General features: G+C 37.9%; 1 protein-coding gene across 4 annotated transcripts in view; it reads right to left on the bottom strand.

Annotated features, from left to right (window-relative positions):
* The window catches only part of NFATC3 (nuclear factor of activated T cells 3), a 135,671-nt gene that overhangs the window by 65,118 nt on the left and 43,100 nt on the right, over nt 1-27,453 (bottom strand). For all 4 annotated transcript variants that reach the window (XM_060650380.3, XM_060650378.3, XM_060650377.3 and 1 more), the window contains exon 3: nt 26,081-26,243. In XM_060650380.3, the coding sequence (XP_060506363.1) occupies nt 26,081-26,243 (163 nt within the window). The remainder of the gene's footprint in view (nt 1-26,080; nt 26,244-27,453) is intronic.

The following is a 27,453-nucleotide window of genomic DNA, read 5'->3' as shown; positions in this document are numbered from 1 at the left end:
CACTCTGTTTGTATGCCAATACCACAGTGTTTTAAACACTGCACCTTTGTAGTAAGTTACAAGTTAGGAAGAGTAAGCCCTCCAAATTTATTCTTCTTTTTCAGTGTTGTTTTGCTTATTTGAGGCCTCTTGCAATCCCACATGAATCTGAAAATATGCTTTTCCATTCAACAAAAAAGGCTGTTGGAATTTTGGTAGGAGCACTCACTCTCTAGATTGCTTTGGGGGGGGTACTGATGGCTTAATGTTAAGTCTTCCTATCTATGAACATGGATATCCATTTATTATGTGTACTTACATTTGATTTTTATTTTACTTGTTTCCATCTATTTTTATTTCTCTCAGCAATATTTTATAGTTTTCAGCATATAAGTCTTGACCCCTCCTTGGTTCAACATATTCCTAAGTATTTAATTCCTTCAGATGCTACTATAAATAGAATTACTTTTAAATTTCCTCTTCAAGTTGTTCATCACTGGTACACAGAACCACAAATGGTACCTGTATTTTGATCTTCTACCCTGAAACGTTGAATTCTTTTATTAGCTCTAGTAGCTTTATTGTGGATGATGTGATATTTTCTATGTACAGGAATATGCCATCTATGAATAGAGACTATTTTACCTCTTCATTTGCAATTCAAATGCCTTTTATTTCTTTTTATTGTATAGTTCTGGCTAGGACTTTTAGCACAAATGCTTAACAGGAGTGGTGAAAGTGAGCCTCCTTATCTTGTTCCTAATCTTAACTCAGTCTTTTTTTTTTTTTAATGTTTATTTATTTATTTGAGAGAGAGGTAGAGAGTGAGTAGTAGAGGAGGACAGAAAGAGGGAGAGAGAGAATCCAAAGCAGAATCCAAATCCACACTGTCAGCACAGAGCCCAAAACAGGGCTCAAACTCACAAACCATGAGATAATGACCTGAGCCGAAATCAAGTTGGATGCTTAACCAACTGAGCCATCCAAGTGCCCCTAGCTTTCAGTCTTTTACCATTAAACATGATGTTAGCTGTGGACTTTTCATAAATGACCTTTCATGGTAAGGAATTTTCCCCTTTTCCTAGTGTGTTGAGTGTTAGGGTTTTTTGGTGGCTTTTGTTTTTGTTTTTAATGAAAGGCTGTTGGGGCACCTGGGCAGCTCAGTTAAGCATCTGACTTCGGCTCAGGTCATGATCTCACAGTTCGTGTGTTTGAGCCCCGTACTGGGCTCTGCACTGACAGCTCAGAGCCTGGAGCCTGCTTTGGATTCTGTGTCTCTTGTGCGCGCTCTCTCTCTGTCTGCCCCTGCCCCCACTCACATTTGCTCTCTCTCTAAAATGAATAAATTACAAAAACAATTTAATGAAAGGCTGTTAAATTTTGTCAAATGGCCTTTTCCATTGTCAGCTGAGATGATCATGTGTTTTTTATCCCATCTATTAATGTGGTGTATTACATCAACTGATTGTCCTATGTTCAATCCCCTTTTACATTTCTGGGATAAATTCCACTTGGCAATGCTATATAAACATTTTAATGTGCTGTCGGATTTGGTTAGTTTTTTTGTTGAGAATTTTTGTGTTTAGATTCATTAGAAATCCTGATCGCTAGTTTTCTCTTCTTGTATCTTTGTCATTATTATCCTTTTGATTAAAAATTTTTTTCATGCTTCCACAGAAATCCCTCCATCTCTTCACATACCTAGCCTACTTCTACTAACTGGTTTAGTATTTTATTATGGTTAAATGAAAGACTCTTTCTGGTAACTCCAACATAGATGAAGAGGTAGAAGATCTAAGCCATCTCATCTCTAGGTCTGCTTCTACTGATTGTTTTCTTTTCACTGTGGGTCACACTTTCGTGTGTGTGTGTGTGTGTGTGTACTATTGAGCATATACTGAACATTCTGTATGACAGACTTCTAAAGACTCAAGTAGAAATGTATTTACCTCCAAAAAGAGGTATGCGATTTCTTTTGTCAGGTTACAGTTCTTAAGCTATGTCTCGTCTTTGTTGCAGATTTAGTCTGATTCCTCTGCTTTGAGTTAGTCGCTTCCTTATAGTTGGTGGTCTTAAAAGCTTCAGAGAGATTTCTCTCAGTAATCTCCACTGCTACTTTTAGCCACAATTGGGAGAAAGATGTGTTCCATGGCTGCTTTAATCCATTGAACCAACAAGGGAGCGACATGATAATATAGGTTGCATGAAGTCCATTTTTCAGTACGCAGAGTGGAGGAGGTGTCCAGCACTTCAAGGCAGTACTGGAGTTTCTGGCACTCAGTCCCTAGTACTGTCAGAACAAGTTGTGGTCACGAGTTACAGTGTCAGTGATGTTTTCGCTACAGCAGTACTGGGTAGGATGGCTAGACAATGTTCTAGACCATGTAGCTTCCAAGCCTGAGATTTCATAATACCCTTTAAAAAAATTATCTTCTATTTCTGTACTATGACTTATAAATTATCCTGATAGATGATATCAAATATAAAGTGCCTAGTCATGTCATATAGGCAGTGATAAACAAATATTAGCTATTATTCTGCATCCATGATTCTAGGTATGTAATATAGTCAGAGTTCAAATGTGTAGAAAGAGTTTTTTTCTACTATGTAGTCTTTCAGATGAACACTTTACTCCCCCTGCTTGCCCATCCCTAGATTACAGTGGAGTTTGTAACCCAGCAACATCATAATTCAGTAATTATCCTCTACTTAGGAAAGGACATGAAGATTTCTGCCTATTATTGGGTAGTATAATTTACCTAGGATGGTTTCCAATATTGTAACATTTATAAAGAAGCAATTAAAGCTTGGACCATTGCAATAGCCTTGTAACTGTTCTCCTTGTTTTCACTCTGGCTCCTTTACAGCCTACTCGCTGTGCAGAAGCCAGAGCAAACTTTAACTAGATAATTTCAAGCCCTGCTCAGAATTCTCTAATGGCTTCCTTTCAACACTCAACTAAATTAAAATGTCCTATGATGATTTACAAGGCCTATGTGATTTGATCCCTGGCCAACTTGTTGCCTTACCTTCTTTAACTCTCTTCCCTTCAATGATTTGCTCTGACCATCCTGGCCTTAATGCTTGAACCACCCAAACTCATTCCTAACCTCATGGATTTCACACTTGATATTTTATCCCTCTGGAACATTCTTCCCTCTGATCTTCATATTACCTCACTCCTTCAGTTCCATACTCAAAGGTTACCTCCTAAGAGAAGACCACCCTACCTAAAATACCACATCTCTGTCCCCTTATCCTGTTTTATTATTTTTCATAGTATGGATCACTATGAAAAGTGTATTATGTATTTATTATCTATTTCCCTCAGTACCATAAGTTCCAAGAAGGCAGACACTTTGTTTTGTTCATTCCTCTACCCTTTCCTTTTTTAACTGAGGATCTATTATAAAAATATCCATATTGAATGCCACGGCTTCAGCCAATATTATATAGGTGACACTAAAATAAAGAACATACGCTATATATTAACTAAAACTTATTTAATATTTATTTTTGAGAGAGAGAGCATGGCCAGGGGAGGGGCAGAGGTGGGGGGGAGGAACAGAGGATCCCAAGTGGGCTCTGTGCTGACAACAACGAGCCCAATGTGGGGCTCAAACTCACGAACTGTGAGATCATGATGTGAGCCAAAGTCAGACACTCAACCACTGAGCCACCCAGGCACCCCAACTAACTAGAATTTAAATAAAAACTTGAAACAAAAAGAATTTTTAAGAAGTAAAATTTAAAAAATAAAATAAAGAACAAAGTGGCATGTACTAAACTTTAAGAAATTAGTGAAGACTCTAAAAGGCAGAAATTTACTTATAATAAAAAGGATGTACGGAAGCATATGATAAAAATCAATGAAGGCTCTATGAAGGAGAGAGAGGACAGAATCATGGAAATCAGTTAAGAGGCTGAAGCACTAGGTACTAACATCACATGTATTGGAAGTTTAAATTAGGGTGGAAGTGAGAACATAAACAGAAAATAGAAATGAAGAGGGATGAATGCAATAAATATTTCCCTAAAGAAATTTTCTTTAACTGACTACACACATAATAATGAGAAAGGAAAAAAAAGAGGTTAGAAGTTCTGAGCTTCAGTATCTAGGAGAATGGTGGTATCACTAGCAAATAAATGAAGAAGTCACTGATTCAGAACAGGTTTGGAGGGAGATAAGGTAAGGTTTTCAATGTTAGTCATGGAGTATTCAAAGTAACAATGAGGCAGCTAGATGGAAATAATGAGGCTATATAAGATGTATACCCTTTTAGCCCAGCCAAAAAATTACTGAACAATAAACACAATGCTTTGCTATCTATTTTGATAACAAAATAATACAGTCTAATATTAAAGGATGTCTTTAAAGGATGACATTTATCCATTTTCCTTTCCTTATTTTGAAATGATGAGCATGGACTGTACAAGTTCCAGTATAGCAATACTCAGAGGACTTGAAACACTACTGAGTTTTAACTTCAACATTGTGGTTTACAGTGCCCTGAGCAAAGTGTGAAGTGGTAAGAGTACCACACATGTTCTAACTACTCTACCATCGTTGCACAAAAACAGTCACAGTCAATACATAAATGAATGAGCATGGCAACACGATGAGTGAGGTATACTACAGGCATTTTATGACAAAGAGCCAAAGACTGAAATTCCTATCAATGCATGGGATAACTAGTTCTTCAAAGTACAGAACTAGCCTATGTTACGTGGAACTTCAGAATGTCCCACATATATTTATGTATACAGAGAAACTTATGAACTCAGAACCCAACTCCTTAGTATAAATAAGTGCCAAAAAAACTGCAGTTTTAACACATGAATTTGTAATGAATATGACCACCATATAAATTGAAGAAAACTTTAGCAAGAGTTCATCATTTCAGAAAATCATGTCATTGCCAGTAATGCCACTCATTCATGGAATTTAGGGTGCTAATCAATATGCCTGCCTTTGTACCTGCAACACTTGCAGTGATACTGCAGCTACAAATATCTAACTGCTTCACTGTCGAGCCTTTTCAATGTCAATGTCAAGCCTTTTCATTTTGAAATGTAACTATTTTGTTATAATTTAGTTCTAAATTTACTTCCCTGTAATATTACAGTATTATATTGATATTCTTACATTTGTATGTGCAAGTTGATTATATAATCTTTGCATTTCCATTTCAGGTTAATGAAGTAGTACTATAAAATATTTGTTCAAAACAAAAAAGAGGGGTTGGGTATGACAGAGTTGAGAATCATTAGTCTAAAGATTTGCAAGTTGAGGCACATATGAATTTTCTCTTGGACCGGTCTGTCTAAAAGCAAATCTTCCAGTCTCGTCTAGGGAGCATAAACTTGTCATAAACATTTTGAGAGTTAAGAAAAGGGGTCAGGGGCGCCTGGGTGGCTCAGTTGGTTAAGCGTCTGACTTTGGCTCAGGTCATGATCTCACAGTACGTGAGTTCGAGCCCAGCGTCGGGCTCTGTGCTGAAAGCTCAGAGCCTGGAGCCTGCTTCGGATTCTGTGTCTCCCTCTCTCTCTGCCCCTCCCCTGCTCATCCTCTGTCTCTGTCTCAAAAATAAATAAAAACATTTAAAAAAAAGGGGGGGTCAGAAGTCTCCATATTCAGTATGCAGATTTTCACTATGCCTCTCCCTCCATCCACCCTCCATTTTCTGTACAGATCTTCAATCTCTGCCTTCAGGTATTCTAGAACCTAGAATATCTATTTCATTCCTGCTGAAGAGCAAATCTCCAATATTCTCCCAGGGTAAGACAGTGATAATCACTTCACTATACTACATAAGAGAAAAATCTGTGAACTCTAACTGCTTCTTTTGTAGACTTTCAACTAATCTTTCTGTTTTCAGCTTCATCTCAAACCCCACTTTCAGAGATACCCAGTGCCTCACATTCCTGAGTCTTTCCACAGTTCTTTGATATAAAATGACTTGTGCTCTTTATTGACTCTTTCTCTCTATCCAACAAGGTTAAGTTACAGCTGTCTAATGTCTAATGAGAGTAAACACATGTGTTCAATTTACTATCTTTAACTGGAAGTTGCAGTTTTCTGTAAATATTTATATAGTCAAAAAAATCTATCAATATTTTCCCTTTTAAAAAAGATTTTATTTTTAAGTAATCGCTATACCCAATGTAGGACTCAAACCTATAAGCGCTAGATCAAGAGTCGCACACTCCACTGACTGAGCCAGCCAGGTGCCCCTCAATGTTTTCAGTTGTGATTTCTTTTTATATATTTTGGTAGACAAAGTTAATAAATTTTACAAAAGTTTAATTAAATTGAAAATATTCCAGGGGCACTTGGGTGGCTCAGTCAGTTAAGTATCTGACTTCGGCTCAGGTCAGTTCATGATCTCGCTGTTCATGGGTTCAAACCCCGCATAGGGCTCTGTGCTGACAGCTCAGAGCCTAGAGCCTGCTTCAGATTCTGTGTCTCCTTCTCTCTCTGCCCCTCCCCTAATCCTGCTCTGTCTCTCACAAATAAATAAACATTAAGAAAAAATTTTTAAAAAGAAAAAAATATATTCCATAAAAAAATAAAATGCCAACGTGATCACAATAAAAACAAAAAAGCCTAAATAAGTCAGTAACTGAAGAAGAAATTGGAAACTCATGGCTAATAAGTGATTATTCTGCTATATCCGTTGCTCTTTCATGTCTAATCTAAATTGAACAAATTATTCTATGGAACTGTTCATCTAGGGGAGGAAGAAACACCAACAACTTTACAATTTGCCCCTAAGTACTGTGAAGGGGACAGGGTCCCCAGAGCCCAATATGTTATCCTCAGAGCCCAATATGGTATCTAGCACAGTACAGGCATTCAATGATTGTTGAATGAATGAACTTTGGAATAAGAGTACAATTTGGTGGCAAAAAATAACTCATGAGGTTTGTCAACAGAATTATTTAAATAAGAATTATAGCCACTAAAGTAGGCTGCTCAAAATGAAGTTTAAAATAGAAAATACAAATAAAAACTTTATTACTATCTATTAAGCTACCCAAATATCACATAACGTACCTAAGTACTATATACCAAAGTATCCTAGTCATATTAGATAGCTCACTTTAATACCAGCTTGGCAAAGACATAAGCCACCTGTCCTTTATACTTCAATAGTAAAATAAATCAGTGATGGGGGAACGTAATCATGCATATAAGATTTCAAAGGGAACATAGTTCATAACACATACTTCAGCCAACATATGCTCCAAACATATGTACTATATAATATGTGAAAAATAGCATTTTTCCTATGCATCTTAGGAATTTTAAAGCAACATCAAATCAATTACCCAGTCTTCCCATCTCATTTCCAGATGAGCATTATGTTGAGATCATAAACAAATTATTGCTTTTAACAGTACTCTCTAAAAAAACTCTCATCTAGTATCAGTATACCTCTTTTCAGGCCACCTTCTGCTTTGTAGAAGAAAGTAAGCCAAGTTGTTTGTTATGTTTCGTATCGTTTCCATAGCAAAAGTCTGTGCCTGCTTAATTTAACTAAAGCTGGAGCGTTAAAGCCGAAAGGTCACTATAGGACAGACTAGAGCAGCTTCAATAAGAGCAATTCTATTATCAGGTCTGCTAAATTACTTGGGGGGAAGGAATCTGAATATATCAGAAACATGAGAACACATCATACAGATACTAAAAATAATTAAATTTCCATAATATAAACTGCTTCAAACTGAAAATGTGCATATAACATCATAATAAAAAATCACCTGGAAAATGATCTTGGTATATGATGAAATATAAAGTCGAAATATGAAAAAAATTCTACAATCCCCATTTTAAAAATTTCAGTAGCTTTTGGGGCGCCTGGGTGGCTCAGTCGTTAAGCGTCCGACTTCGGCTCAGGTCATGATCTCACAGTTCATGAGTTCAAGCCCCGCATTGGGCTCTGTGCTGACAGCTCAGAGCCTGGAGCCCGCTTCAAATTCTATGTCTCCCTCTCCCTCTGCTCCTCCCCCATTCATGCTCTCTCTCTCTCTCCTTCAAAAATAAATAAAAACATTAAAAATAATAATAAATTAAAAATTTCAGTACCTTTTGAGCTACTGAATTAAAATATTTATGTCTGTTTTTAAAATGTTTATTTATTTTTGAGAGAGACAAAGAGAGGGCAGGGGAGGGGCAAAGAGAAGGAGACAAAGAATCTGAAGCAGGCTCCAGGCTCTGAGCTGTCAGCACAGAACCCAACGCAGGGCTTGAACTCATGGACCACAAGATCATGACATGAGCCAAAGTTGGACATGTAATCAAGTGACCCATCCAAGTGGCCCTAAAATATTTATGTCTTAGTAAAATTATTACTGTATAATATAACGTATGTGTGGTTTTATGTAATTTTATCCCATGTGTAGATTCAAGTAATCACCATCACCATCAAGATAAGGAACTCTTCTGGGGCGCCTGGGTGGCTCAGTCAGTTGAACATCCGACTTCGGCTCAGGTCATGATCTCGCGGTTTGTGAGTTCGAGCCCCGTGTCAGGCTCTGTGATGACAGCTCAGAGCCTGGAGCCTGCTTTGGATTCTGTGTCTCCTTCTCTCTCTGCCCCTCCCCCACTTGTGCTCTGACTCTCTCTGCCTCTCAAAAATAAAATAAAAATGTAAAAAAAAATTTTTTCTTTTTAAAAAGATAAGGAACTCTTCCATCACCACAAAGCAACTCTCTTGCTCTATATTTGCAACGTTCAACCTATCTCTGTTCCCTGGCTTCTAAACTAGCACTGCCCAACAGAATTTTGTGCAATGATAAAAATCTTCTACATCTGCATTAAAAAAAAAATCCATGAGGGGTGCCTGGGTGGCTCAGTCAGTTGAGCGTCTGACTGGCTCAGGTCATGATCTCGCAGTTTGTGAGTTTGAGCCCCACGTCAGGCTCTATGGTGATAGCTCAGAGGCTGGAGCCTGCTTCAGATTCTGTGTCTCCTTCTCTCTCTGTCCCTCCCCCACTTGTGCTCTCTCTCTGCCTCTCAAAAATAAAATAAAAATGTAAAAAATACAAAATAAAAAATAAAAGATAAGGAACTCTTCCATCACCACAAAGCAACTCTCTTGTTCTACGCCTTTCATATTTGAAAAAGAGAACCTGTCTCTGTTCCCTGGCTTCTAAACTAGCACTGCCCAACAGAATTTTGTGCAATGATAAAAATCTTCTACATCTGCATTAAAAAAAAAACCCACAAGGGCGCCTGGGTGACTCAGTCAGTTGAGCGCCTGACTTCGGCTCAGGTCATGATATTACAGCTCATGAGTTCAAGCCCCACGTCAGGCTCTGTGCTGACAGCTCAGAGCCTGGAGCCTGCTTTGGATTCTGTGCCTCCCTCTCTCTCTGCCCTAACCCACTCGCATTCTGTCTCTGTCTCTCTCAAAAATAAATAAACAATAAAAAAAATCCATGATTCATGTACAATCAATTCTTGTGTAAGATGTGAGGTTTAGGTTCCAATTTATTTTCTTGCCTATGGATGTGCAATTGCTCCAGCATCATTTGTTAAAAAGACAATGTTGTCTGTCATTAGCCACATGCCTACCAAGTCTTGAAGTTCTGTTGATGCAACTCAGAACTGAAATTTTAATTTTGGTTAATTTAAATTTAAATGTGGCTAGTAGCTACTGAATTGGATAGTGCAGCTCTAAACTCTTCCCTAAGGAGGTTCAGTGGTTCAGTCAGTTAAGCATCTGATTCTTGGTTTTGGCTCAGGTCGTGATCTCACGGTTCATGGCTTCAAGCCCTGCATCAGGCTCTGCTCTGACAGCAAGGAGCGTGCTTGGGATTCTCTCTCCCTCTCCCTACCCCTCCATTGCGCGCGCTCTCTCTCTCTCTCTCTCTCTCTCTCTCAAAATAAACTTTAAAATAAATAAACTCTTCCCTCTGCTTCATACCTTTCCTCACTTAGTATCTACCTTTTCTCTGGCTAATGTTTTTAATTAGCTAGGAATTTTCCTCAAATAAGCAGTGCCCATTTCAACCCCTTCAGCTATGTCCTCTTTGAGAGATGTGAATTTCATCCTTTAAACCTTTATCATACTTTATTGTTATCTCATTTGCAAGCTTCACCAAACTGTAAATTTCATGGGAGTAGGAAACATGTCTGATCTCCCCCCACTGAATCCCCAGCTAAGTAACAGACTGTCTTGGATGTATTAAATAGTTGCAGACCACATTAATTACTAAGGTTGTTTACTTTAAATAAAAGAAATCAACTTATTAGATGGCTAGAAGGTAGGAGGTATTTTGCAAAAGCTTCAGTTTTGAGTTCTTCCATAATTTCAAAAAATATATACTTCAGAAACTTCTTAGCTCTCAATGTATAAGTATACTGAGAACATCTGAAATTGTCCTTTAACAAATACCAGAAAGATTTCTACAACTAGTGCTTAAGTGCCCTTCTCTTTTCATTTTGATACAATACTAGCCCATGGAATGCAAACACAACTCTTTCAAATGACACTAATCATTCCAGGTGAATTCTAAGATGCCAATGTTGGTATCTTACTCGGCTACTTACTCTTCATCAGGGTTCACAGAATACTGATCAACATTTGTTGACATTTTCTGAGCATTTACTATGTGTAAGGTACTATGCCATGTTCTGTCCATGCAGTGTTTCATTTAATCCTCCTATCAGTTCTTAGGGTGTTATCCTTGTTTTATAAAAAAGGAACCAGAGGTAAAGTTCCTCCCATAATTAGCCTCTTATATCATATTCTAATTCTCAATATTTTACCTAATACATTACAATATTATTTTATTTACTTACTCATTGTCTCCTCTCAGTATAATGTAAGAAAGGCCCATGTGGGCAGAGACTTTATTTTGTTCATCTCTAGATCCCCAGCATCTACAATACTGTCTGTAAGGTATCGAGCAATCAAAAAATATTTATTCAGTGAACAAAAGGATAGATGGGTGAATAAATTAGGCAATGAATGATTTAATAAAAAAAAAAAAAAAATCTACAACATTTTAGTTACTTGGCCAAAGACACAGTACAGCCCAGGATTCAAACCTAAGCAGTGTGACTGAAGAACCCATATTAGTCACTTAGCTACTACTAAACTCCTGAATATAATCAAAAGACCATACCGTACAGGGGATATGGCAGAGGAGACAGTGACACCAAAGATTTATGCAGAGCTGTGATGTATAGTACAGTATAGAGTTGTTGCTGAGGAAAGGCTCCCAACAACAACTACTTTTCACAGGGACTACTTTTCACAGTCTCCTTGTATTTAAGTAGGGCCATATGACTTCTTTGGCCAGAGGTCTGTGAGTTGTAATAACTGGTAGTAACTTCCAGGTTCAAGCATCTTATGTGCCTTCCCTATACTCCCTTTGCTTTTCTCAGGAACCATGGAGGCTATGTGTTGAAGATGATGACATCACAAGAGGACAGACCTTGAATTCATGAGTGACAATCTAAAAGAAAATAAATAAGCTTCCTTTTTTTAGGTCCTAAACCACTGAACACTGGGAAGTATTGGTCACAGTAGTTAGCCTAACATGATTAATCCAAGAGAGTTTAAACTACAATAATGGTAAACAAAAGTCTAAGATTTTGACTGAGGACTTTATATAAAGGTAGTAGAAATAACACATGACTTTAAATCAAAGACCAGGGTTTCTAAAAAGGCTTATCTGGAGAATTAAATGAAAGAATGTGAAAGTACTTAATAAAAAGAACTATGACATTATAACATAGCTGCAGTCTAAGAGGCAATATGGTAAAACAGAAAACAGAGTAGCAGAGTCAAAAGACCTGGGTTTAAGATCTCTGCCAATTACATCATGTGTAATCTTAAATCATCTGCACAATGTACTTGCCTTGCCCTTTACCAAGAACTCTTGTGAATATTAAATATAAACTCTGAGAAAACATTTTATAAACTACAAAGGACTGAAAAAAGCAAGTTTTTGCAATTAACATCAGCACAAATCTGCAAAATGTCACTGAATTTGGCATTGTTGTGAAGTTGCATGTTGACTTTTAGCACTCTGGGGATACATGTCCATTTGAAAATCAAATTATTTTACTTTATTTTAAAATTTTTTTTTAACGTTTATTTATTTTTGAGACAGAGAGAGACAGAGCATGAACAGGGGAGGGTCAGAGAGAGGGAGACACAGAATATGAAACAGGCTCCAGGCTCCAAGCTGTCAGCACAGAGCCCAACGCGGGGCTCAAACTCACAGACCGTGAGATCATGACCTGAGCTGAAGTCGGACGCTCAACCAACTGAGCCACCCAGGCGCCCCTTTTATTTTATTTTTATTTTATTTTTTTTTTTTTTAATTTTTTTTTTTTTTTAACGTTTATTTATTTTTGAGACAGAGAGAGACAGAGCATGAACGGGGGAGGGGCAGAGAGAGAGGGAGACACAGAATCGGAAGCAGGCTCCAGGCTCCGAGCCATTAGCCCAGAGCCTGACGCGGGGCTCGAACTCACGGACCGCGAGATCGTGACCTGGCTGAAGTCGGACGCTTAACCGACTGCGCCACCCAGGCGCCCCCCTTTTATTTTATTTTTAATGTTTATTTATTTTTGAGAGAGAGGAGACTGAGTAAGAGTGGGGGAGGGGCAGAGAGAGAGGGAGACAAAGAATCTGAAGCAGGCTCCAGGCTCCAAGCTGCCAGCACAGAGCCAGACAATGAACCCTGACATCATGACCGGAGCTGAAGTCAGACACTTTGACTGAGCCACCCAGGTACCCCAAATTCTTTTAAAATAACTGTTCTAAAACTTACTCTAAAAGATAATGAGAATCTGTAATATGTTAAAACATTTAAAACAAAATTCAGAAAGTTAAGAACTATAAGACTCTTCCAATCCTAGTGAATGAAAACGTACATTTTCACTATACAACTCCAATAAAAAACTATGGACTTTATTTTCCCGTATTTAGATAAGTATTAAAAAGAAAAATAATCTGATTAAATACTACTTATAAACTATATTAAACTTATTAAAGATTAATTTCCTGGAAACAAGTAAACAATTTAGTTTCACTTCAGACTAAACTGCATCTCTTTCTCAATTGTGCTTATGCATTCTAAAGGCACTATAGAAATTTTTTACCCCACAAAACAAAAACACTGTGAATGTGCAAAACCCAAAAAAACCCCACTGGTAATGTGGAAGAGCAGTGCTGCATAATTCTATAGTCCCTAACCATAAACTAAAAAAAAAAAAAAAAAAAAAAAGAGACTCTACACACACACACACACACACACACACACACACACACACCCCATACATCTACCAGACCAATTTAATAATAAAAGAACATTTAGTTTCTATTTTTGCACTCTCCATTTATAAATTCACCACATTTTTCTTTTTCCCCTTCTGGAAGACACATATTAAGACTAGGATATTAAAAAAACAACTGCATATCTGGGGAAAATTAGAAACTAAACACTCATGCTTAGGGAAAGGCTCAGAAAAGACCAGGAAAAAAAAAAAGACCAGAGATCTTAAATTTACACCTCAGGCTGATCCTTGGTAAAGAAACAGCCTACAGCAATCAAAACACCAGAAACAGGGGTGCCCGGGTGGCTCAGTTGGTTAAGAATCCGACTCTTGATCTCATCTCAGGTCATGATCTCACAGTTCGTAAGATCGAGCTTCGCGTCAGGCTCTGTGCTGACAGCACGGAGCCTGCTTGGGATTCTTTCTCCCTCTCTCTGCACCTCTCCTCCCTGCGAGCATGTGTACATTTTCTATCTCTCAAAATAAATAAACTTAAAAAAAAACCAGAAACAATAATAAAAAACAGCAATCCTTGTTGGAAGAGGGGGGGAATCTGATTTCCAGTTGTAAATTCATAACTTTATAACTTCAGGAACTAGAAAAAGGAGGACAAACTAAACCTAAAGCTAGCAGAAGGAAGAAAATAATAAAGATTAGAGCAGAGATACATGAAATAGAGAAGAGAAAAACACTAGAGAAAATCAATGAAACCAAAAGTTGGTTATTTGAAAAGATCAACAAAGTTGACAAACCTTTCATTCACTAGATGGACTAAGAAAAAAGAGAGAAGACTCAAATTACTAAAATCAGAAACGAAAATGAGGACATTACTACCAACTCTACAGAAATAAAAAGGATTAAGAGTACTATAAATATTTGTATACCAACAAATTGGATAACCACACTGGACAAATTCCTAGAAACTCAAAACTTTCTAACACTAAACTATGAAGAAATAGAAAATCTGGGGGTACCTGGGTGGCTCAGTCATTTAAGCATCTGAGTCTTGGTTTCGACTCAGGTCATGATCTCATGGTTTGTGGGATCAAGTTCTATGTCAGACTTTGCACTGACAGTGTGGAGCCCGCTTGGTATTCTCTCTGCCTTCCACCCCCAGTTCATGCACTCTCTCTCAAAATAAATAAATAAACTTAAAAAAAAAAAAAAAAAAAGAAATAGACAATCTGAAAATTCCTATAACTAGTATGAACACTGAATCAGTAGTTAAAAATCACCTCAAGAAGGAAGTCCTGGACCCAGTGAATTCAACCAAACATTAAAGAACTAATACCAATCTTTCTCAATATTTTCAAATAAACTGAAGAGTACTGAACATTTCCTAACTCATCCCATGAGGTCAACAGTACCCTGATACTAAAGCCAAAGACACAACAAGAAAACTACAGACCAATATTCCTTATGAACACGGATGCAAAAGACCTCAACAAAATACTAGCAAACTGAATTAATCAGCATGTTAAAAGGGTTATATACAGTAACCAAGTGAGATTTATTCCTGGAATGCAAGAATAGTTCAACATATAAGCACCTATCAATATAATATACTACGTTAATAGAATGAAGGGAGGAAATCACATGATTATCTCAATTGGTTCAGAAAAACTTTAGCAAAATCCAATACTCTTTCATGATAAAAACACTCAACAAACTATGGGGCGCCTGGGTGGCTCAGTCGGTTGAGTGTCCGACTTCAGCTCAGGTCACGATCTTGCGGTCCGTGAGTTCAAGCCCCGCGTCGGGCTCTGGGCTGATGGCTCAGAGCCTGGAGCCTGCTTCCGATTCTGTGTCTCCCTCTATCTCTGACCCTCCCCCATTCATGCTCTGTCTCTCTCTGTCTCAAAAAAAAAAAAAAAACAAAAAAACAAAAAAAAAAACACTCAACAAACTAGAAGGAAATTAGCTCAATATAATAAAAGCCATATATGAAAAACCCACAGGGGCGCCTGGGTGGCTCAGTCGGTTGGGCGGCCGACTTCGGCTCAGGTCATGATCTCGCAATCCGTGAGTTCGAGCCCCGCGTCGGGCTCTGTGCTGACAGCTCGGAGCCTGGAGCCTGTTTCAGATTCTGTGTCTCCCTCTCTCTGACCCCCCCCCCCGCCCCCCCGTTCATGCTCTGTCTCAAAAATAAATAAACGTTAAAAAAAATTTTTTTAAAAAAAAGAAAAAGAAAAACCCACAATGAACATCATACTCAAAGGAGAAAGACTGAGAGCTTTTCCTAGAAGACCAGGAACAACCCAAGTATGCCTGCTCTCACCAGTTCTAGTCAAAACAGTACTAGAAATTCTAGCCAGAGCAATTAGGCAAGAAAAAGAAATAAAAGGCACCCAAATTAGAAAGAAAGAAGTGAAGTTATCCTTGTTCTTAGATGGTATGATCTTATATGAAGAAAACCCTAATGATTACACACACACACACACACACACACACACACACACACACACAGCTATTCACAGAATTCAACAGAGTATCAGGACACAAAGTCGACACACAAAAATCAGTTGGTATTTCTATACACAATCTGAACAATCTAGAAAAAAAATTATGAAAACAATTCCATTTACAATAGTAAGAATAAAACATTTTGGAATTAAGTTAACCAAGAAGCATGATCAACAACAACCAAACTATGGAAAGAGCCCAAATGTCCATGGATGGATAAAGAAGATGTGGTACACACACACGTACACACACACACACACCCACACACACACAGGAATATTACTCAGCAGTCAAAGAGAATGAAATCTTGCCCTTTTCAAGGACGTGGATGGAGCTACAACATATTATGCTAAGTGAAATCAGAGAAAGACAAATACCGTATATTCCACTCACATGTGGAACTTAACAAACAAAACAGATGAATTTTGTTTGGGGAAGGGGAAGGGGAAGGGGAAGGGGAAGGGGAAGGGGAAGGGGAAGGGGAAGGGGAAGGGGAAGGGAAAGGGGAAGGGGAAGGGGAAGGGGAAGGGGAAAGGGAAGGGAAGGAGAAGGGGAAAAAAGAGGGAAACAACTATAAGAAACCCTTAAAGATAGAGAAGAAAAACTGAGGGTTGATGGAGGCAGGTGGGTGGGGAATGGGCTAGATGGGTGATGGATATCAGGAGGGCACTTGTTATGATGAGCGCTAAGGTGTTATATGTAAGTGATGAATCACTGAATTCATACAGTATTTGTCTTCTGTGACTGGCTTATTTCACTTAGTAATAGCCTCAGGGTTCATCCATGTTGTAACATATAACAGAATTTCTTTCCTCTTTAAGGCTACATAATATTTCATTGTATACACATTTTGCTTGTCCATTCATCCACCAATAGACATATGAGTTGCTTCCACATTTCAGTTGTTGTGAATAACATTGCTATGAACATGGATATGCAAATATCTTTTTGAGACCCTGCATTCATTTCTTTTCAGTATATACCCAGAAGTAGAATTGCTGGATCATATGGTAATTCTACTTTTAATTTTTTATTTATTTTTTATTAAAAAAAATTTTTTTTGAGAGAGAGAGTATTAGTAGGCGAGGGAGCAGAGGGAGGGAGAGAAAGAATCTTAAGTAGGGTCCACACTCAGCGTGGAGCCTGATGCAGGGCTCTATCCCACAACCCTGGGATCATGACCTGAACTGAAATCAAGAGTGGGATGCCCACCTGAGCCACCAAGGTGCCCCTCTACTTTTAATTTTTAACCACCATTCCCACCAACAGTGTACAAGGGTCCCAGTTTTTCTACGTCCTTGCCAATGCTTGTTTTCTGTTTTTTTGATAGCAGCCATCCTAGTGAGTGTGAAATGGTGTCTCATTGTTGTGATTTGCATTTTCCTTCCGGTCATTGAGTTTGAGCATTTTTTAGATTTATTGACCATTTGTATAACTTCTTTGGGAAAATGTCTTTTCAAATTTTTGCCCGTTTTTTGAAATAGGTGGTGTGTTTTTCTGTTGTTGAGTTTTAGGAGTTCTCTCTTTTTCTCTTCCTCTGTGTATGTACATGTGTATAAAAACACATGTTTGTGTGTGTGTGTGTACACACACACACACACACACACACATATGTAGTTTATACTTATGTAATTAAAATTTTTAAATGTTTTAAATGTTTATTTTTGAGAGAGAGAGAGAGAGAGACAGGGTTTGGTGGGGGGGTTGTGGAGGAGCAGAGAGGGAGGGAGACACAAAATCCGAAGCAGGCCCTAGGCTCTGAGCTGTCAGCACAGAGCTCGACACAGGACTCGAACCCACGAACCACAAGATCATGACCTGAGCTGAAGTCAGACGCTCAACTGACTGAGCCACCCAGGGGCCTCTATATTTATGTAATTTATATATTTATATTATTAGATGTATGATTTGCAGATATTTTCTCCCTTTTTTTGATTCTCTTTTTACTCTATGGATAATGTCTTTTTTTTTTTAATCTTTCTAGTTTTTATGACTTTTATTAAAAAAATTTTTTTAATGTTTATTTTTGAGACAGAGAAAGAGAGACAGAGCATGAGCAAGGTAGGGGTGGAGAGAGAGGGAGACACAGAATCTGAAGCAGGCTCCAGGCTCTGAGCTGTCAGCACAGACCCCGAAGGGGGCTCAAACTCACGAACCGTGAGATCAAATCCTCATGAAGTTGGACACTCAGCCAACTGAGCCATCCAGGTGCCCCTTATGATTTTTACTATTAAAAAGATTTTTTAGAGATAGAGCGGTGGAGAGGGGCAGAAGGAGAGGGAGGGAGAGAGAATCGTAAGCAGGCTCCACGCTTAGCATGGAGCCTGAGTTGGGGCTTGATTCCACGAGCATGAAATCACAGCCTGAGCCAAAATCAAGAGTTGAATGCTTAGCTGATTGAGCCACCCAGGTTCCCCTGGATAATGTCTTTAATGCCCCCAAATTCCGATTTTCATGAAAATGTTAATTATTTTTACATGTATGGTTTAGTAGTATCAAATACATTCATAATGTTGTATAACTTTGACCACCATCCATTTCCATAGCTCTTTTCATCTTATAAAACTGAAACTCTATACCCCTCTTTTTTGTCCCCTTAGCTCCCAGAAACCACCATTCTTCTTTTGTCTCTATGATGATGTTGACTACTCTAAGTACTTTATATCAGATATTAACATGATAAATTTTATGTTAAGTGTATTTCACAATAAAAGTTTTAGGGAAAAAAGGTATAAAAATTATAAAGAGGTAAAACGGTTATTATTCAAAGATGACCCAACTATTTAGAAAACCCAAAAGAAGCTAAAATAAACCGTTAGGTCAAGAAATATAAAGTCAAGAGAAAAATGATGGGCTTTCAATTATGGTACTGAGTCAACTTTTATCGATAAAAAAAGGGGGGCTTAATCCTTACCTCTTTAGTCCATACACAAAAAATAATTTGAGAAAGACCATAGACCTAAATATAAAAGGTAAAGCAATAAAGCTTCCAGAATAAAACACAAGAGACTGACTGCCTTCATAACCTTGGTATGTAAGCAAAGGTTCTTGAACAGGATATAAAAGCACTATTCAGGAAAAAGAATACTAATAATTTGGACTTATTAAAATTAAAAACTTCCATTCATCAAAACACACATCAATGGGCGCCTGGGTGGCTCAGTGAGCTAAGCGTCCAACTCTTGATTTCAGCTCAGGTCACGATATCAAAGTGGTGAGACAGAGCCTCACCCTGGGCATGGAGCCTGCTTAAAATTCTCTTTCTCCCTCTCCCTCTATCTCTCCCTCTATCTCTCCCCTGCTTAAGCTCTCTCTCAAAACAAACAACAAAAAAGTAAAACAAAACAGTGAAAAAGCAAGCAAAAGACAATGAGAAGAAATTATATTTGCAATGCATATACCTGACAAAAAACTTACATTCAAAACACTAAAAAAAAAAAAAAAACCTACAAATCAAAAAGAAAAAGACAATTTAAAAACTGGTCAAGAGGGGCGCCTGGGTGGCGCAGTCGGTTAAGCGTCCGACTTCAGCCAGGTCACGATCTCGCGGTCTGTGAGTTTGAGCCCCGCGTCAGGCTCCGGGCTGATGGCTCGGAGCCTGGAGCCTGTTTCAGATTCTGTGTCTCCCTCTCTCTCTGCCCCTCCCCCGTTCATGCTCTGTCTCTCTCTGTCCCAAAAATAAATAAAAAACGTTGAAAAAAAAAAATTAAAAAATAAAAAAAATAAAAAATAAAAACTGGTCAAGAAATGTGAACCGACATTTCACAGAAGAGGACAGCCAAATGTCTGAAAACAAATGTGAAAAGATGTTCAACATCACTGGTCATCAGGAAACCACAAATTAAAACCAGTGTGATTCTTCTACAACCCCACTGAAATAGTTAAAAAATACCAGCAACCAAGTGTTGGTACCGGTGAAGATGTGGAGTAACTGAAACCTCCATATTATGACTGGTCAGAAGTAAAAACTGGTATGGGCACTTTGCAATACCAGCAATTCCACTCAACGGACATATTACCAAAACAAGTGAATGCCCTGTCTATCAAAAGATAGGTGTAGTACACCTGAAACTAATGTAACACCATATGTTAACTACAGTGGAATTAAAATAAAAAATAAAAGAGATGTGTTAAAAAAGAGAAAAAAGAACATAGGTTTATTCAAAATAGTCCAGCAGCTTTATTCAAAATAGTCCAAAACCGGACACAAACCAAGTGTCTATGAATAGGAGGACAGATGAAGAAATTATAGCAAATTAATACAATAGAGTAATGCACAGCAAAGAAAAAGAAAAACTACCCGCCGCAAATGGATGAACCTCACAGTCATAATGTTGAATAAAAGAAGCCAGACAGAAAATAGGATATTCTATATGATCCCATTTATATGAAATTCAAGAATGAAAAGACAAATCTATGATGAGAAGAAGTTCAGAAGCATGATTAACTTTGGTTGGGGGATACAAACTGGGAAGGGCACAAGGGAGTCTTCAGGGTGCTTAAAATACTCTATATCTTAACCTTTGTGGTAGTTATATGGGTATGTGTATATTAAAAATTCACTGAGCTGTACATGTTAAGACTTGTGTACTTTAATGATGTGTTCTTAGCAACAAAATGTTTAAAAGAAAATAAGCCACTACTCAGAGAGCAAAATCAAGGCTTTTTTTTTTTTTTTTTTTTGTCTTGAGAACCAAGCATGCCACTCTTACGTGTGATGCTCAGATCAGTCTGGAATAGCAAATGATGCCGTCCTTTCCCGAGCATTACAAAATTCTCAGAATAGCAGAGAAATCTACAAATAGTCCTCTTAGTTGCTGAAAAAGGGCCACCTCTGTTAATGGAAAAAATGAAGTCTCAGAAGTGGACATACAGAAATGAAGAGTGTCCCTACAAAGCACACAACCCTGCAAGTGTGTAGAGTATATAGAGTCAGGCATCAGTTTCATTTCCAATTTGAGATGACCTGTTCTCATCATGTAATGCTTATTTGTCTCTGATTATGAGGAAAATGATTTCTCTGATTATCTGATTTTGCATAAAGACAATGGAATGAAGTAGTATCACAATCTTCTTTACTCAATAGCTAACAAAATAACCAAAATGTATGTGTGTGTGGTGGTGGTGGCAGTACGAGGAATGTGAAACAGAGGATTAAGATTTATATGGCACAACTACTAACTAATCCATACCTCATCCACCAGGAAAAGCAACAGCAGTAAATAAAATTAGTAAGTATAAACTAACTAACTAACTAACTAACTAAATAAATAAATAAATAAATAAATTGGGGCACCTAGGTGGCTCAATCAGTTAAGCATCCAACTCCAGGTTTCTGCTCAGGTCATGATCTCATGGTATTGAGACTGAGCCCCAAGTTGGGGTCCGCACTGGGGTGGAGCCGGCTTGGGATTCTCACTCCCTCTGTTTTTCTCTGCCCCTCCCCCAACTCGTGGGCACATACTCTCTCACTCTCTCCCTAAAAATAAATTTTAAAAAATAATAAAAATAAAATAATTACATTAATGGTATAAAAGTAATAAAACGAGAAAACAAAATAGAAAACACTAACTCATGCTAATTTACAGCAAAGTAAATCAAAGTTCTAAGTAGCTAGCTCCGAAAAAAGTTAAGGAAAAACTTTTCCTCAAGAATAAAAGATACTACATTATGCTCCAGGGCTTCTGGCAGGGCAGAAAAGGTCAGGAGTGCTGACCATCTTCCAGGACTCTGTGCTGTATTAGGGGAATAAGCACAGCTCATGAAAATATGATACACACTAGAGTTCTGGGAGTGGGCCATAATACATGATATTGTTCACTCTCTTGAGCCAAACCCAACAAGGCCTACCCTAAAGTAACTCTGTACCTCTTTACCCCAATCTCCTCAGGCTACAGACCAAAGCTCTCAAACAAAATGGAGGAGATAAGGCATGACAATTAGGCAATCATAGTATACAGTTTTTGTTCTTGTTTTTATTTAATGAAAAATGGAACAAATTATATAAGACATTTGACTAATGAAATAAAAATGAAAACAAAACCTCCCCCTCAAAAAAACATACACACAAAGACAAAACCCAGAAATTGATTACCAGTGAATGTTCCACACTAAAAAATCTAAGAATATAAATTCAGTAGGGGTTCAGTCCATTGAGTGTCTGACTTCAGCTCAGGTCACGATCTCATGATTTGTGAGTTCAAGCTCTCATCAGGCTAGCTGCTGTCAGCGCAGAGCCTGCTTCGGATGCTCTGTCCCCCACCTCCCTCTGCTCCTCCCCTGCTCACACTCTCTCTCACACTCTCTCTCAAAAATAAACATTAAAAAATATATATATAAAGTCTTTTTTTATAAATATATTTATATAAATATAAATAAAGAATATAAATTCAATAAATCAGGAGATAAAATATAATGATAAAATATCAAATGAGTGGAAAATGTACCTGAAGAATCAAATTAAAGTTCAAGACACAACTGCAGATCTAAAAGCTAATTTAGAGAAGCGCCTGGGTGGCTCAGTCAGTTGAGCATCCAACTTCAGCTTAGGTCATGATCTCACGGTTTGTGGGTTCAAGCTGCACATCAGGCTCTGCGCTTACCGCTCAGAGCCTGGAGTCTGTTTCAGATTCTGTGTCTCCCTCTTTGTCTGCCCCTCCCCTGCTCACACTTTGTCTCTCTGTCTCTCTCAAAAATAAACGTAAAAAAATTAGAAGCTAAATTAGAAACAGCAAGTGACGAATAGATCAAAAACATCAGAGCAGAGCTTTAAACACACACACACACACACACACACACACACACACACACACACACACACACACACACACACAGTAGTAAGACATTAAAATAACCAGAGGAAAAAACACAAAGACATGGGGGATAAACAAAGACAAGTTGACATTTGACTAGTAATTGGAGTCCCTGAAGTAAAGGACAAAACAAATGGACAGGAAAGGTATACAGATACATAATACAGATTTTCTTGTACAAAGGAAGAAATAATCTCAGATTGAAAGGGAGTATCATAGGTACTTGGAAAGACTGATAAAGAACCATCAGCATCCAGACATACTCTGGTTAAGTCAGTAATTTCAAGTGTAATGATATAATTCTTCAGGTAAGAAGTTATAAAAAAAAAAAAAAGTCACTCACAAGGACAATATAAAGCAACGATGATGATACCAGAAGTGCCAGTCTCCTCCTAAGAAGAGAACCAGTTTGGTTTTTAAAAAAAAATTTTTTTTTAACATTTATTTATTTTTGAGACAGAGAGAGACAGAGCATGAACGGGGGAGGGGCAGAGAGAGAGGGAGACACAGAATCGGAAGTAGGCTCCAGGCTCTGAGCCATCAGCCCAGAGCCCGACGCGGGGCTCGAACTCACGGACCGCAAGATCGTGACCTGAGCTGAAGTCGGACGCTTAACCGACTGAGCCACCCAGGTACCCCCAGTTTGGTTTTTTAAGTAATCTCTACACCCCAATTTGGGGCTCGAATTTACGACCCTGAGACAGAGTTGCACACTCCATGGAGCCAGCAGGAGCCCCAAAAGAGAACCAGTTTTTATTTTTTATCTTTTTAATTCTTCTTTTAAATGTTTATTTACTTATTTTGAGAGAGAGAGAGAGAGAGAGAGAGAGAGCGAGCAACCATACAAGCAGGGGAGGGGCAGAGAGAGTGAGAGAGGGAAAATTCCAAGCAGACTCCACACTGTCAGCACAGAGCCTGACACAGGGCTACATCTGATGAACCATGAGATCATGACCTGAGCCGAAATCAAGATTGGCTTCTTAACCAACTGAGTCACCCAGGCACCTCAGAGAACCAGTTTGTAATTAAAGGAATACTGTGGCATCTCAAAAAATTTTTGTTCACTTAAGGACTTGTAAATAATTTCTTTCCTGGTAAGAAAACTCAAAGATACAGTAAATGAAGCAATCTTCTTCCTTAATAAAACTGAAATAAGCTCTCATTTAAGAGCAAAATGTGACTCTAAGAACAAACGGCAGGGCACGCCTAGGTGGCTCAGTCAGTTGAGCATCTGACTTCGCTCAGGTCATGATCTTGTGGTTCATGGGTTCGAGCCCTGCATCAGGTTCTGCCCTGACAGCTCAGTGCCTGGAGCCTGCTTCGGATTCTGCGTCTCCCTCTCTCTCTATCCCACACCCACTCATGCATGCTTTCACTCTCTCTCAAAAATAAACATTAAAATAAATTTAAAAAATTAAAAAAAAAACAAATGAGAGAATTCTTATGACAATTGACATAAAATAGTACATAAATTTAAGGTATATAAATAACTTGATTTTTATGTTGTGAACTGATTACTATGATAAATTTAGCTAACATCCATCGCCTCATATACTTACCAAAAACTGACAGAGATATGGCAGTGTTAACTGTAATCATTATGTTGTACACTACATCCTCAGTACTTATTTATAACTGGAAGTTTGTACCTTCTGACCACCTTGATCCAGTTCTCTCACTGGTAACCACAAACCTGATCTCTTTCTGTAACTGCTATTTCTTGCTACAAGTCGTTTAAAAACCCACCTAAAATGTAAAGCTTTGTCAAGAACTATTAAATATTGTTTAGATAATAATGATAAATCATAAATCATGGCTGATACAGGAAATGATAGTTCATAACCTGTATTGTTCAAATTCACTTCAGATAAAACTAATTCGTCCACAATACACAATGCTGTTAAGACAAGTCCTGAGAGAGAAAATAGGTGACTCAAGATTATTTTTTTTTTTTTATTTTTTTTTTTAACGTTTTTATTTATTTTTTTTGAGACAGAGAGAGAGAGACACAGCATGAACGGGGGAGGGGCAGAGAGAGAGGGAAACACAGAATCGGAAGCAGGCTCCAGGCTCTGGGCCATCAGCCCAGAGCCCGATGCGGGGCTCAAACTCACGGACCGTAAGATCGTGACCTAAGCTGAAGTCGGATGCTTAACCGACTGAGCCACCCAGGCGCCCCAAGATTATTATATACAGGCCATTCTGATGTTTGAGTATTTAAGCCAACAAACATTCTCAAACATGAAAGAACCCAACAAATACAGAATCCAAAGCCCTCCTTAAACAAAACACTTAACAATAAAACATGTAAAAATCAGTAGTAATCACTGAATCCAACTAGACACAGGACTAAAGCTAAACAATGGAGTGTGGAAGGGTACAAGGGTGGGAAGATGGCTGTAGATCTGCAAGGGAAAATAACAGAAGCAACAAAATTCAGGAGGTAGAACCTGGGTAGAGCAGGAGAAGTTTAAGACAATCATCTCATTTTTCAAAGCAGGGAGTCAAAATTCAAACTATCTAAAACAGTGATTCAGTTTCTCAATAATTTAGTATGTTTAACCTTAGATCTTCTTAGGATCTCTGAGCGGGAAGAACAATATCTAAGATTCAGTAGTTCTTACTTTTTACTTCTGTTTCATTTTATAAATACTTCATTCAAATATTAAAATTAACATTCAACTATTACGATTCAAAATTTACCTATTAAGTATATTTCACATGCTCAACTATTACATATTTTTATGATTTCATGTTAGTTTTTCCTAATAAATTCAAATAAAAATAAACATTTTCATCACAAAGATGTTCAGTATAATGCTATCCATAAAAAAATTCAATCTATTTTCTAGCCATCCATTCAGACTTACACTAAATATACACAGAGAATTATCTGGAATGTTAATCAAATATTAACAATTGCTTATTTCTGAGGGGTTTGTATTTGGGGTAATTTATTGCTTTATTTTTGGTATTACTTGGATTTGGATTAAAAAAATTTTTTTAATGTTTATTTATTTCTGAGAGAGAAAGAGCATGAGCTGGGGAAGGGCAGAGAGAGAGGGAGACACAGAATCTGAAGCAGGCTCCAGGCTTTGAGCTGTCAGCACAGAGCCTGACGTGGGGCTTAAACCCACGAACTGAGAGATCATGACCTGACCTGAAGTCGGAAGCTCAACCGACTGAGCCACCCAGACGCCCCAGTATTACTTCGATTTTAAACGAGCAGGTATTATGTTTATAATACAGTTGTTTTTTGTTATTTGGGGTTTTTTAATAAGAAAAACAACTGTTTGACCACTACAATCTTTCCTCTCAGCTGGAGAGTCAGTCCACAAGCAAAAGAATATGTTTCAACTTAGCAAAAAAAATAACCTCAATGCAGAAGTGCCATATGAACAAAAACATAAAACCTCAACAGAAGTTTTAAGCTTTGAATTTTCTTTTTGTGCTCAGCAGTACCTGAATGAACAGACTTTATCATTAAAAAATGTATGATATCTCCAAAATAAGTCCCAACTCATACCTTGACAACAGGATGTCCCCCAGTAGATGCTTTTACTGCTCCTCGGCTACCTTCAGTTTCATAATGGGCTCGATGATGAGTTTTAGGTTGCACTTCTATTTTCAGTTCACATTGTCCAAAATGAGTTGGTAAAGGCCAGTCTAGTGGAGGTAATGAAGATGTGCTATAAACGAAACACACAAAAAATGCATTTCACCATGCTATTACTGCCAAGCAAGGATTTAAATCCCTTCTTTGCCAGCAACCAACATTTTTTTCCTCCTGTGATCTCTGAAGCAGAGTATTCCAAAATAAAATTTTACTTAATAAGTTATAACACTGGATATGATGGGTACTTACGAAATAATTCTTTAACTCAAATCAATTTCATTTACGTTTTGGTTTCCTGTATTTTTTAAAAAGGACAAATTCTAACATTTTGCAAAACTAAATGATTTTCAACTATGTGTACCTAATTATAAAAAAACAACCAAAAGAATAATTTAATTTTTAAGCAAAAATGTCCATTTCTGTGTATGTGCTATCAGTGTCTAAGGATCCAAATACTCCTGTATCTCAGTATATATGTCTCCATCCCTGGTGTGTAGCTATAGAAGTTAGTCTATTATACCTGTTGCTTACCCACTTCCTTCTTATTCTTGTTTCTCTGAAATACTGTACACCGCTTATAGGCAGCAGTATACTGCAATTTGAGGTACAATTTAATTTCACTACACATTTGGCTGAAAAACTATAAGGTCTATCATTGCAGATTCTAAATGTCAATTTTAGAGAAAACATCAATTGATCAATAAGATAATTTAAACAGCTTAAAGGGATATAGGTTCATTTAGATATTTATGTATACATATTTTTTAAATGTTTATTTATTTTTGGAGGGGGGGGGGGGAAGGGCAGAAAGAGGGAGACACAGAATCTGAAGCAGGCTCCAGGCTGGCAGCACAGAGCCAGATGCAGGGCTTGAACTCACGAGCTATGAGATCATGATATGAGCCAAAGTCAGATGCCTAACTGACTGAGCCACCCAACCACCCCTCATTTAGATATATTAACAATGAAAATACGGGATTTAAAAAAGAAACAACTTATATGTCTGTAGGTCAAATGCTAAAGGACCCAACCTACAATAATTTATATTAAAAACATCTTTTGGGGCACCTGGGTAGCTCATTTGCTTGAGTGTCCAACTTTGGCTCAGGTCATGATCTCCTTCAGGAATTCGAGCCCTACATTGGGTTCACTGCTGTCAGCCTGTCAGCGCAAAGCCTGCTTCAGATCCTATGTCCCCCTCTCTCTGCCTCTCCCCTGCTTGCGCTCTCCCAAAAAATAAATATTAAAAAAAAAAAATCTTCTTAGTGACTGGTGAAATTGGA

Source organism: Panthera onca, chromosome E2 (assembly GCF_046562875.1).
Source record: "Panthera onca isolate mPanOnc1 chromosome E2, mPanOnc1 haplotype 2, whole genome shotgun sequence".
In the NCBI taxonomy this organism is placed as follows: Eukaryota; Metazoa; Chordata; class Mammalia; order Carnivora; family Felidae; genus Panthera; species Panthera onca.
Note: the sequence above shows the minus strand (reverse complement) of the source record. Positions and strands in the feature narration are given on the sequence as shown.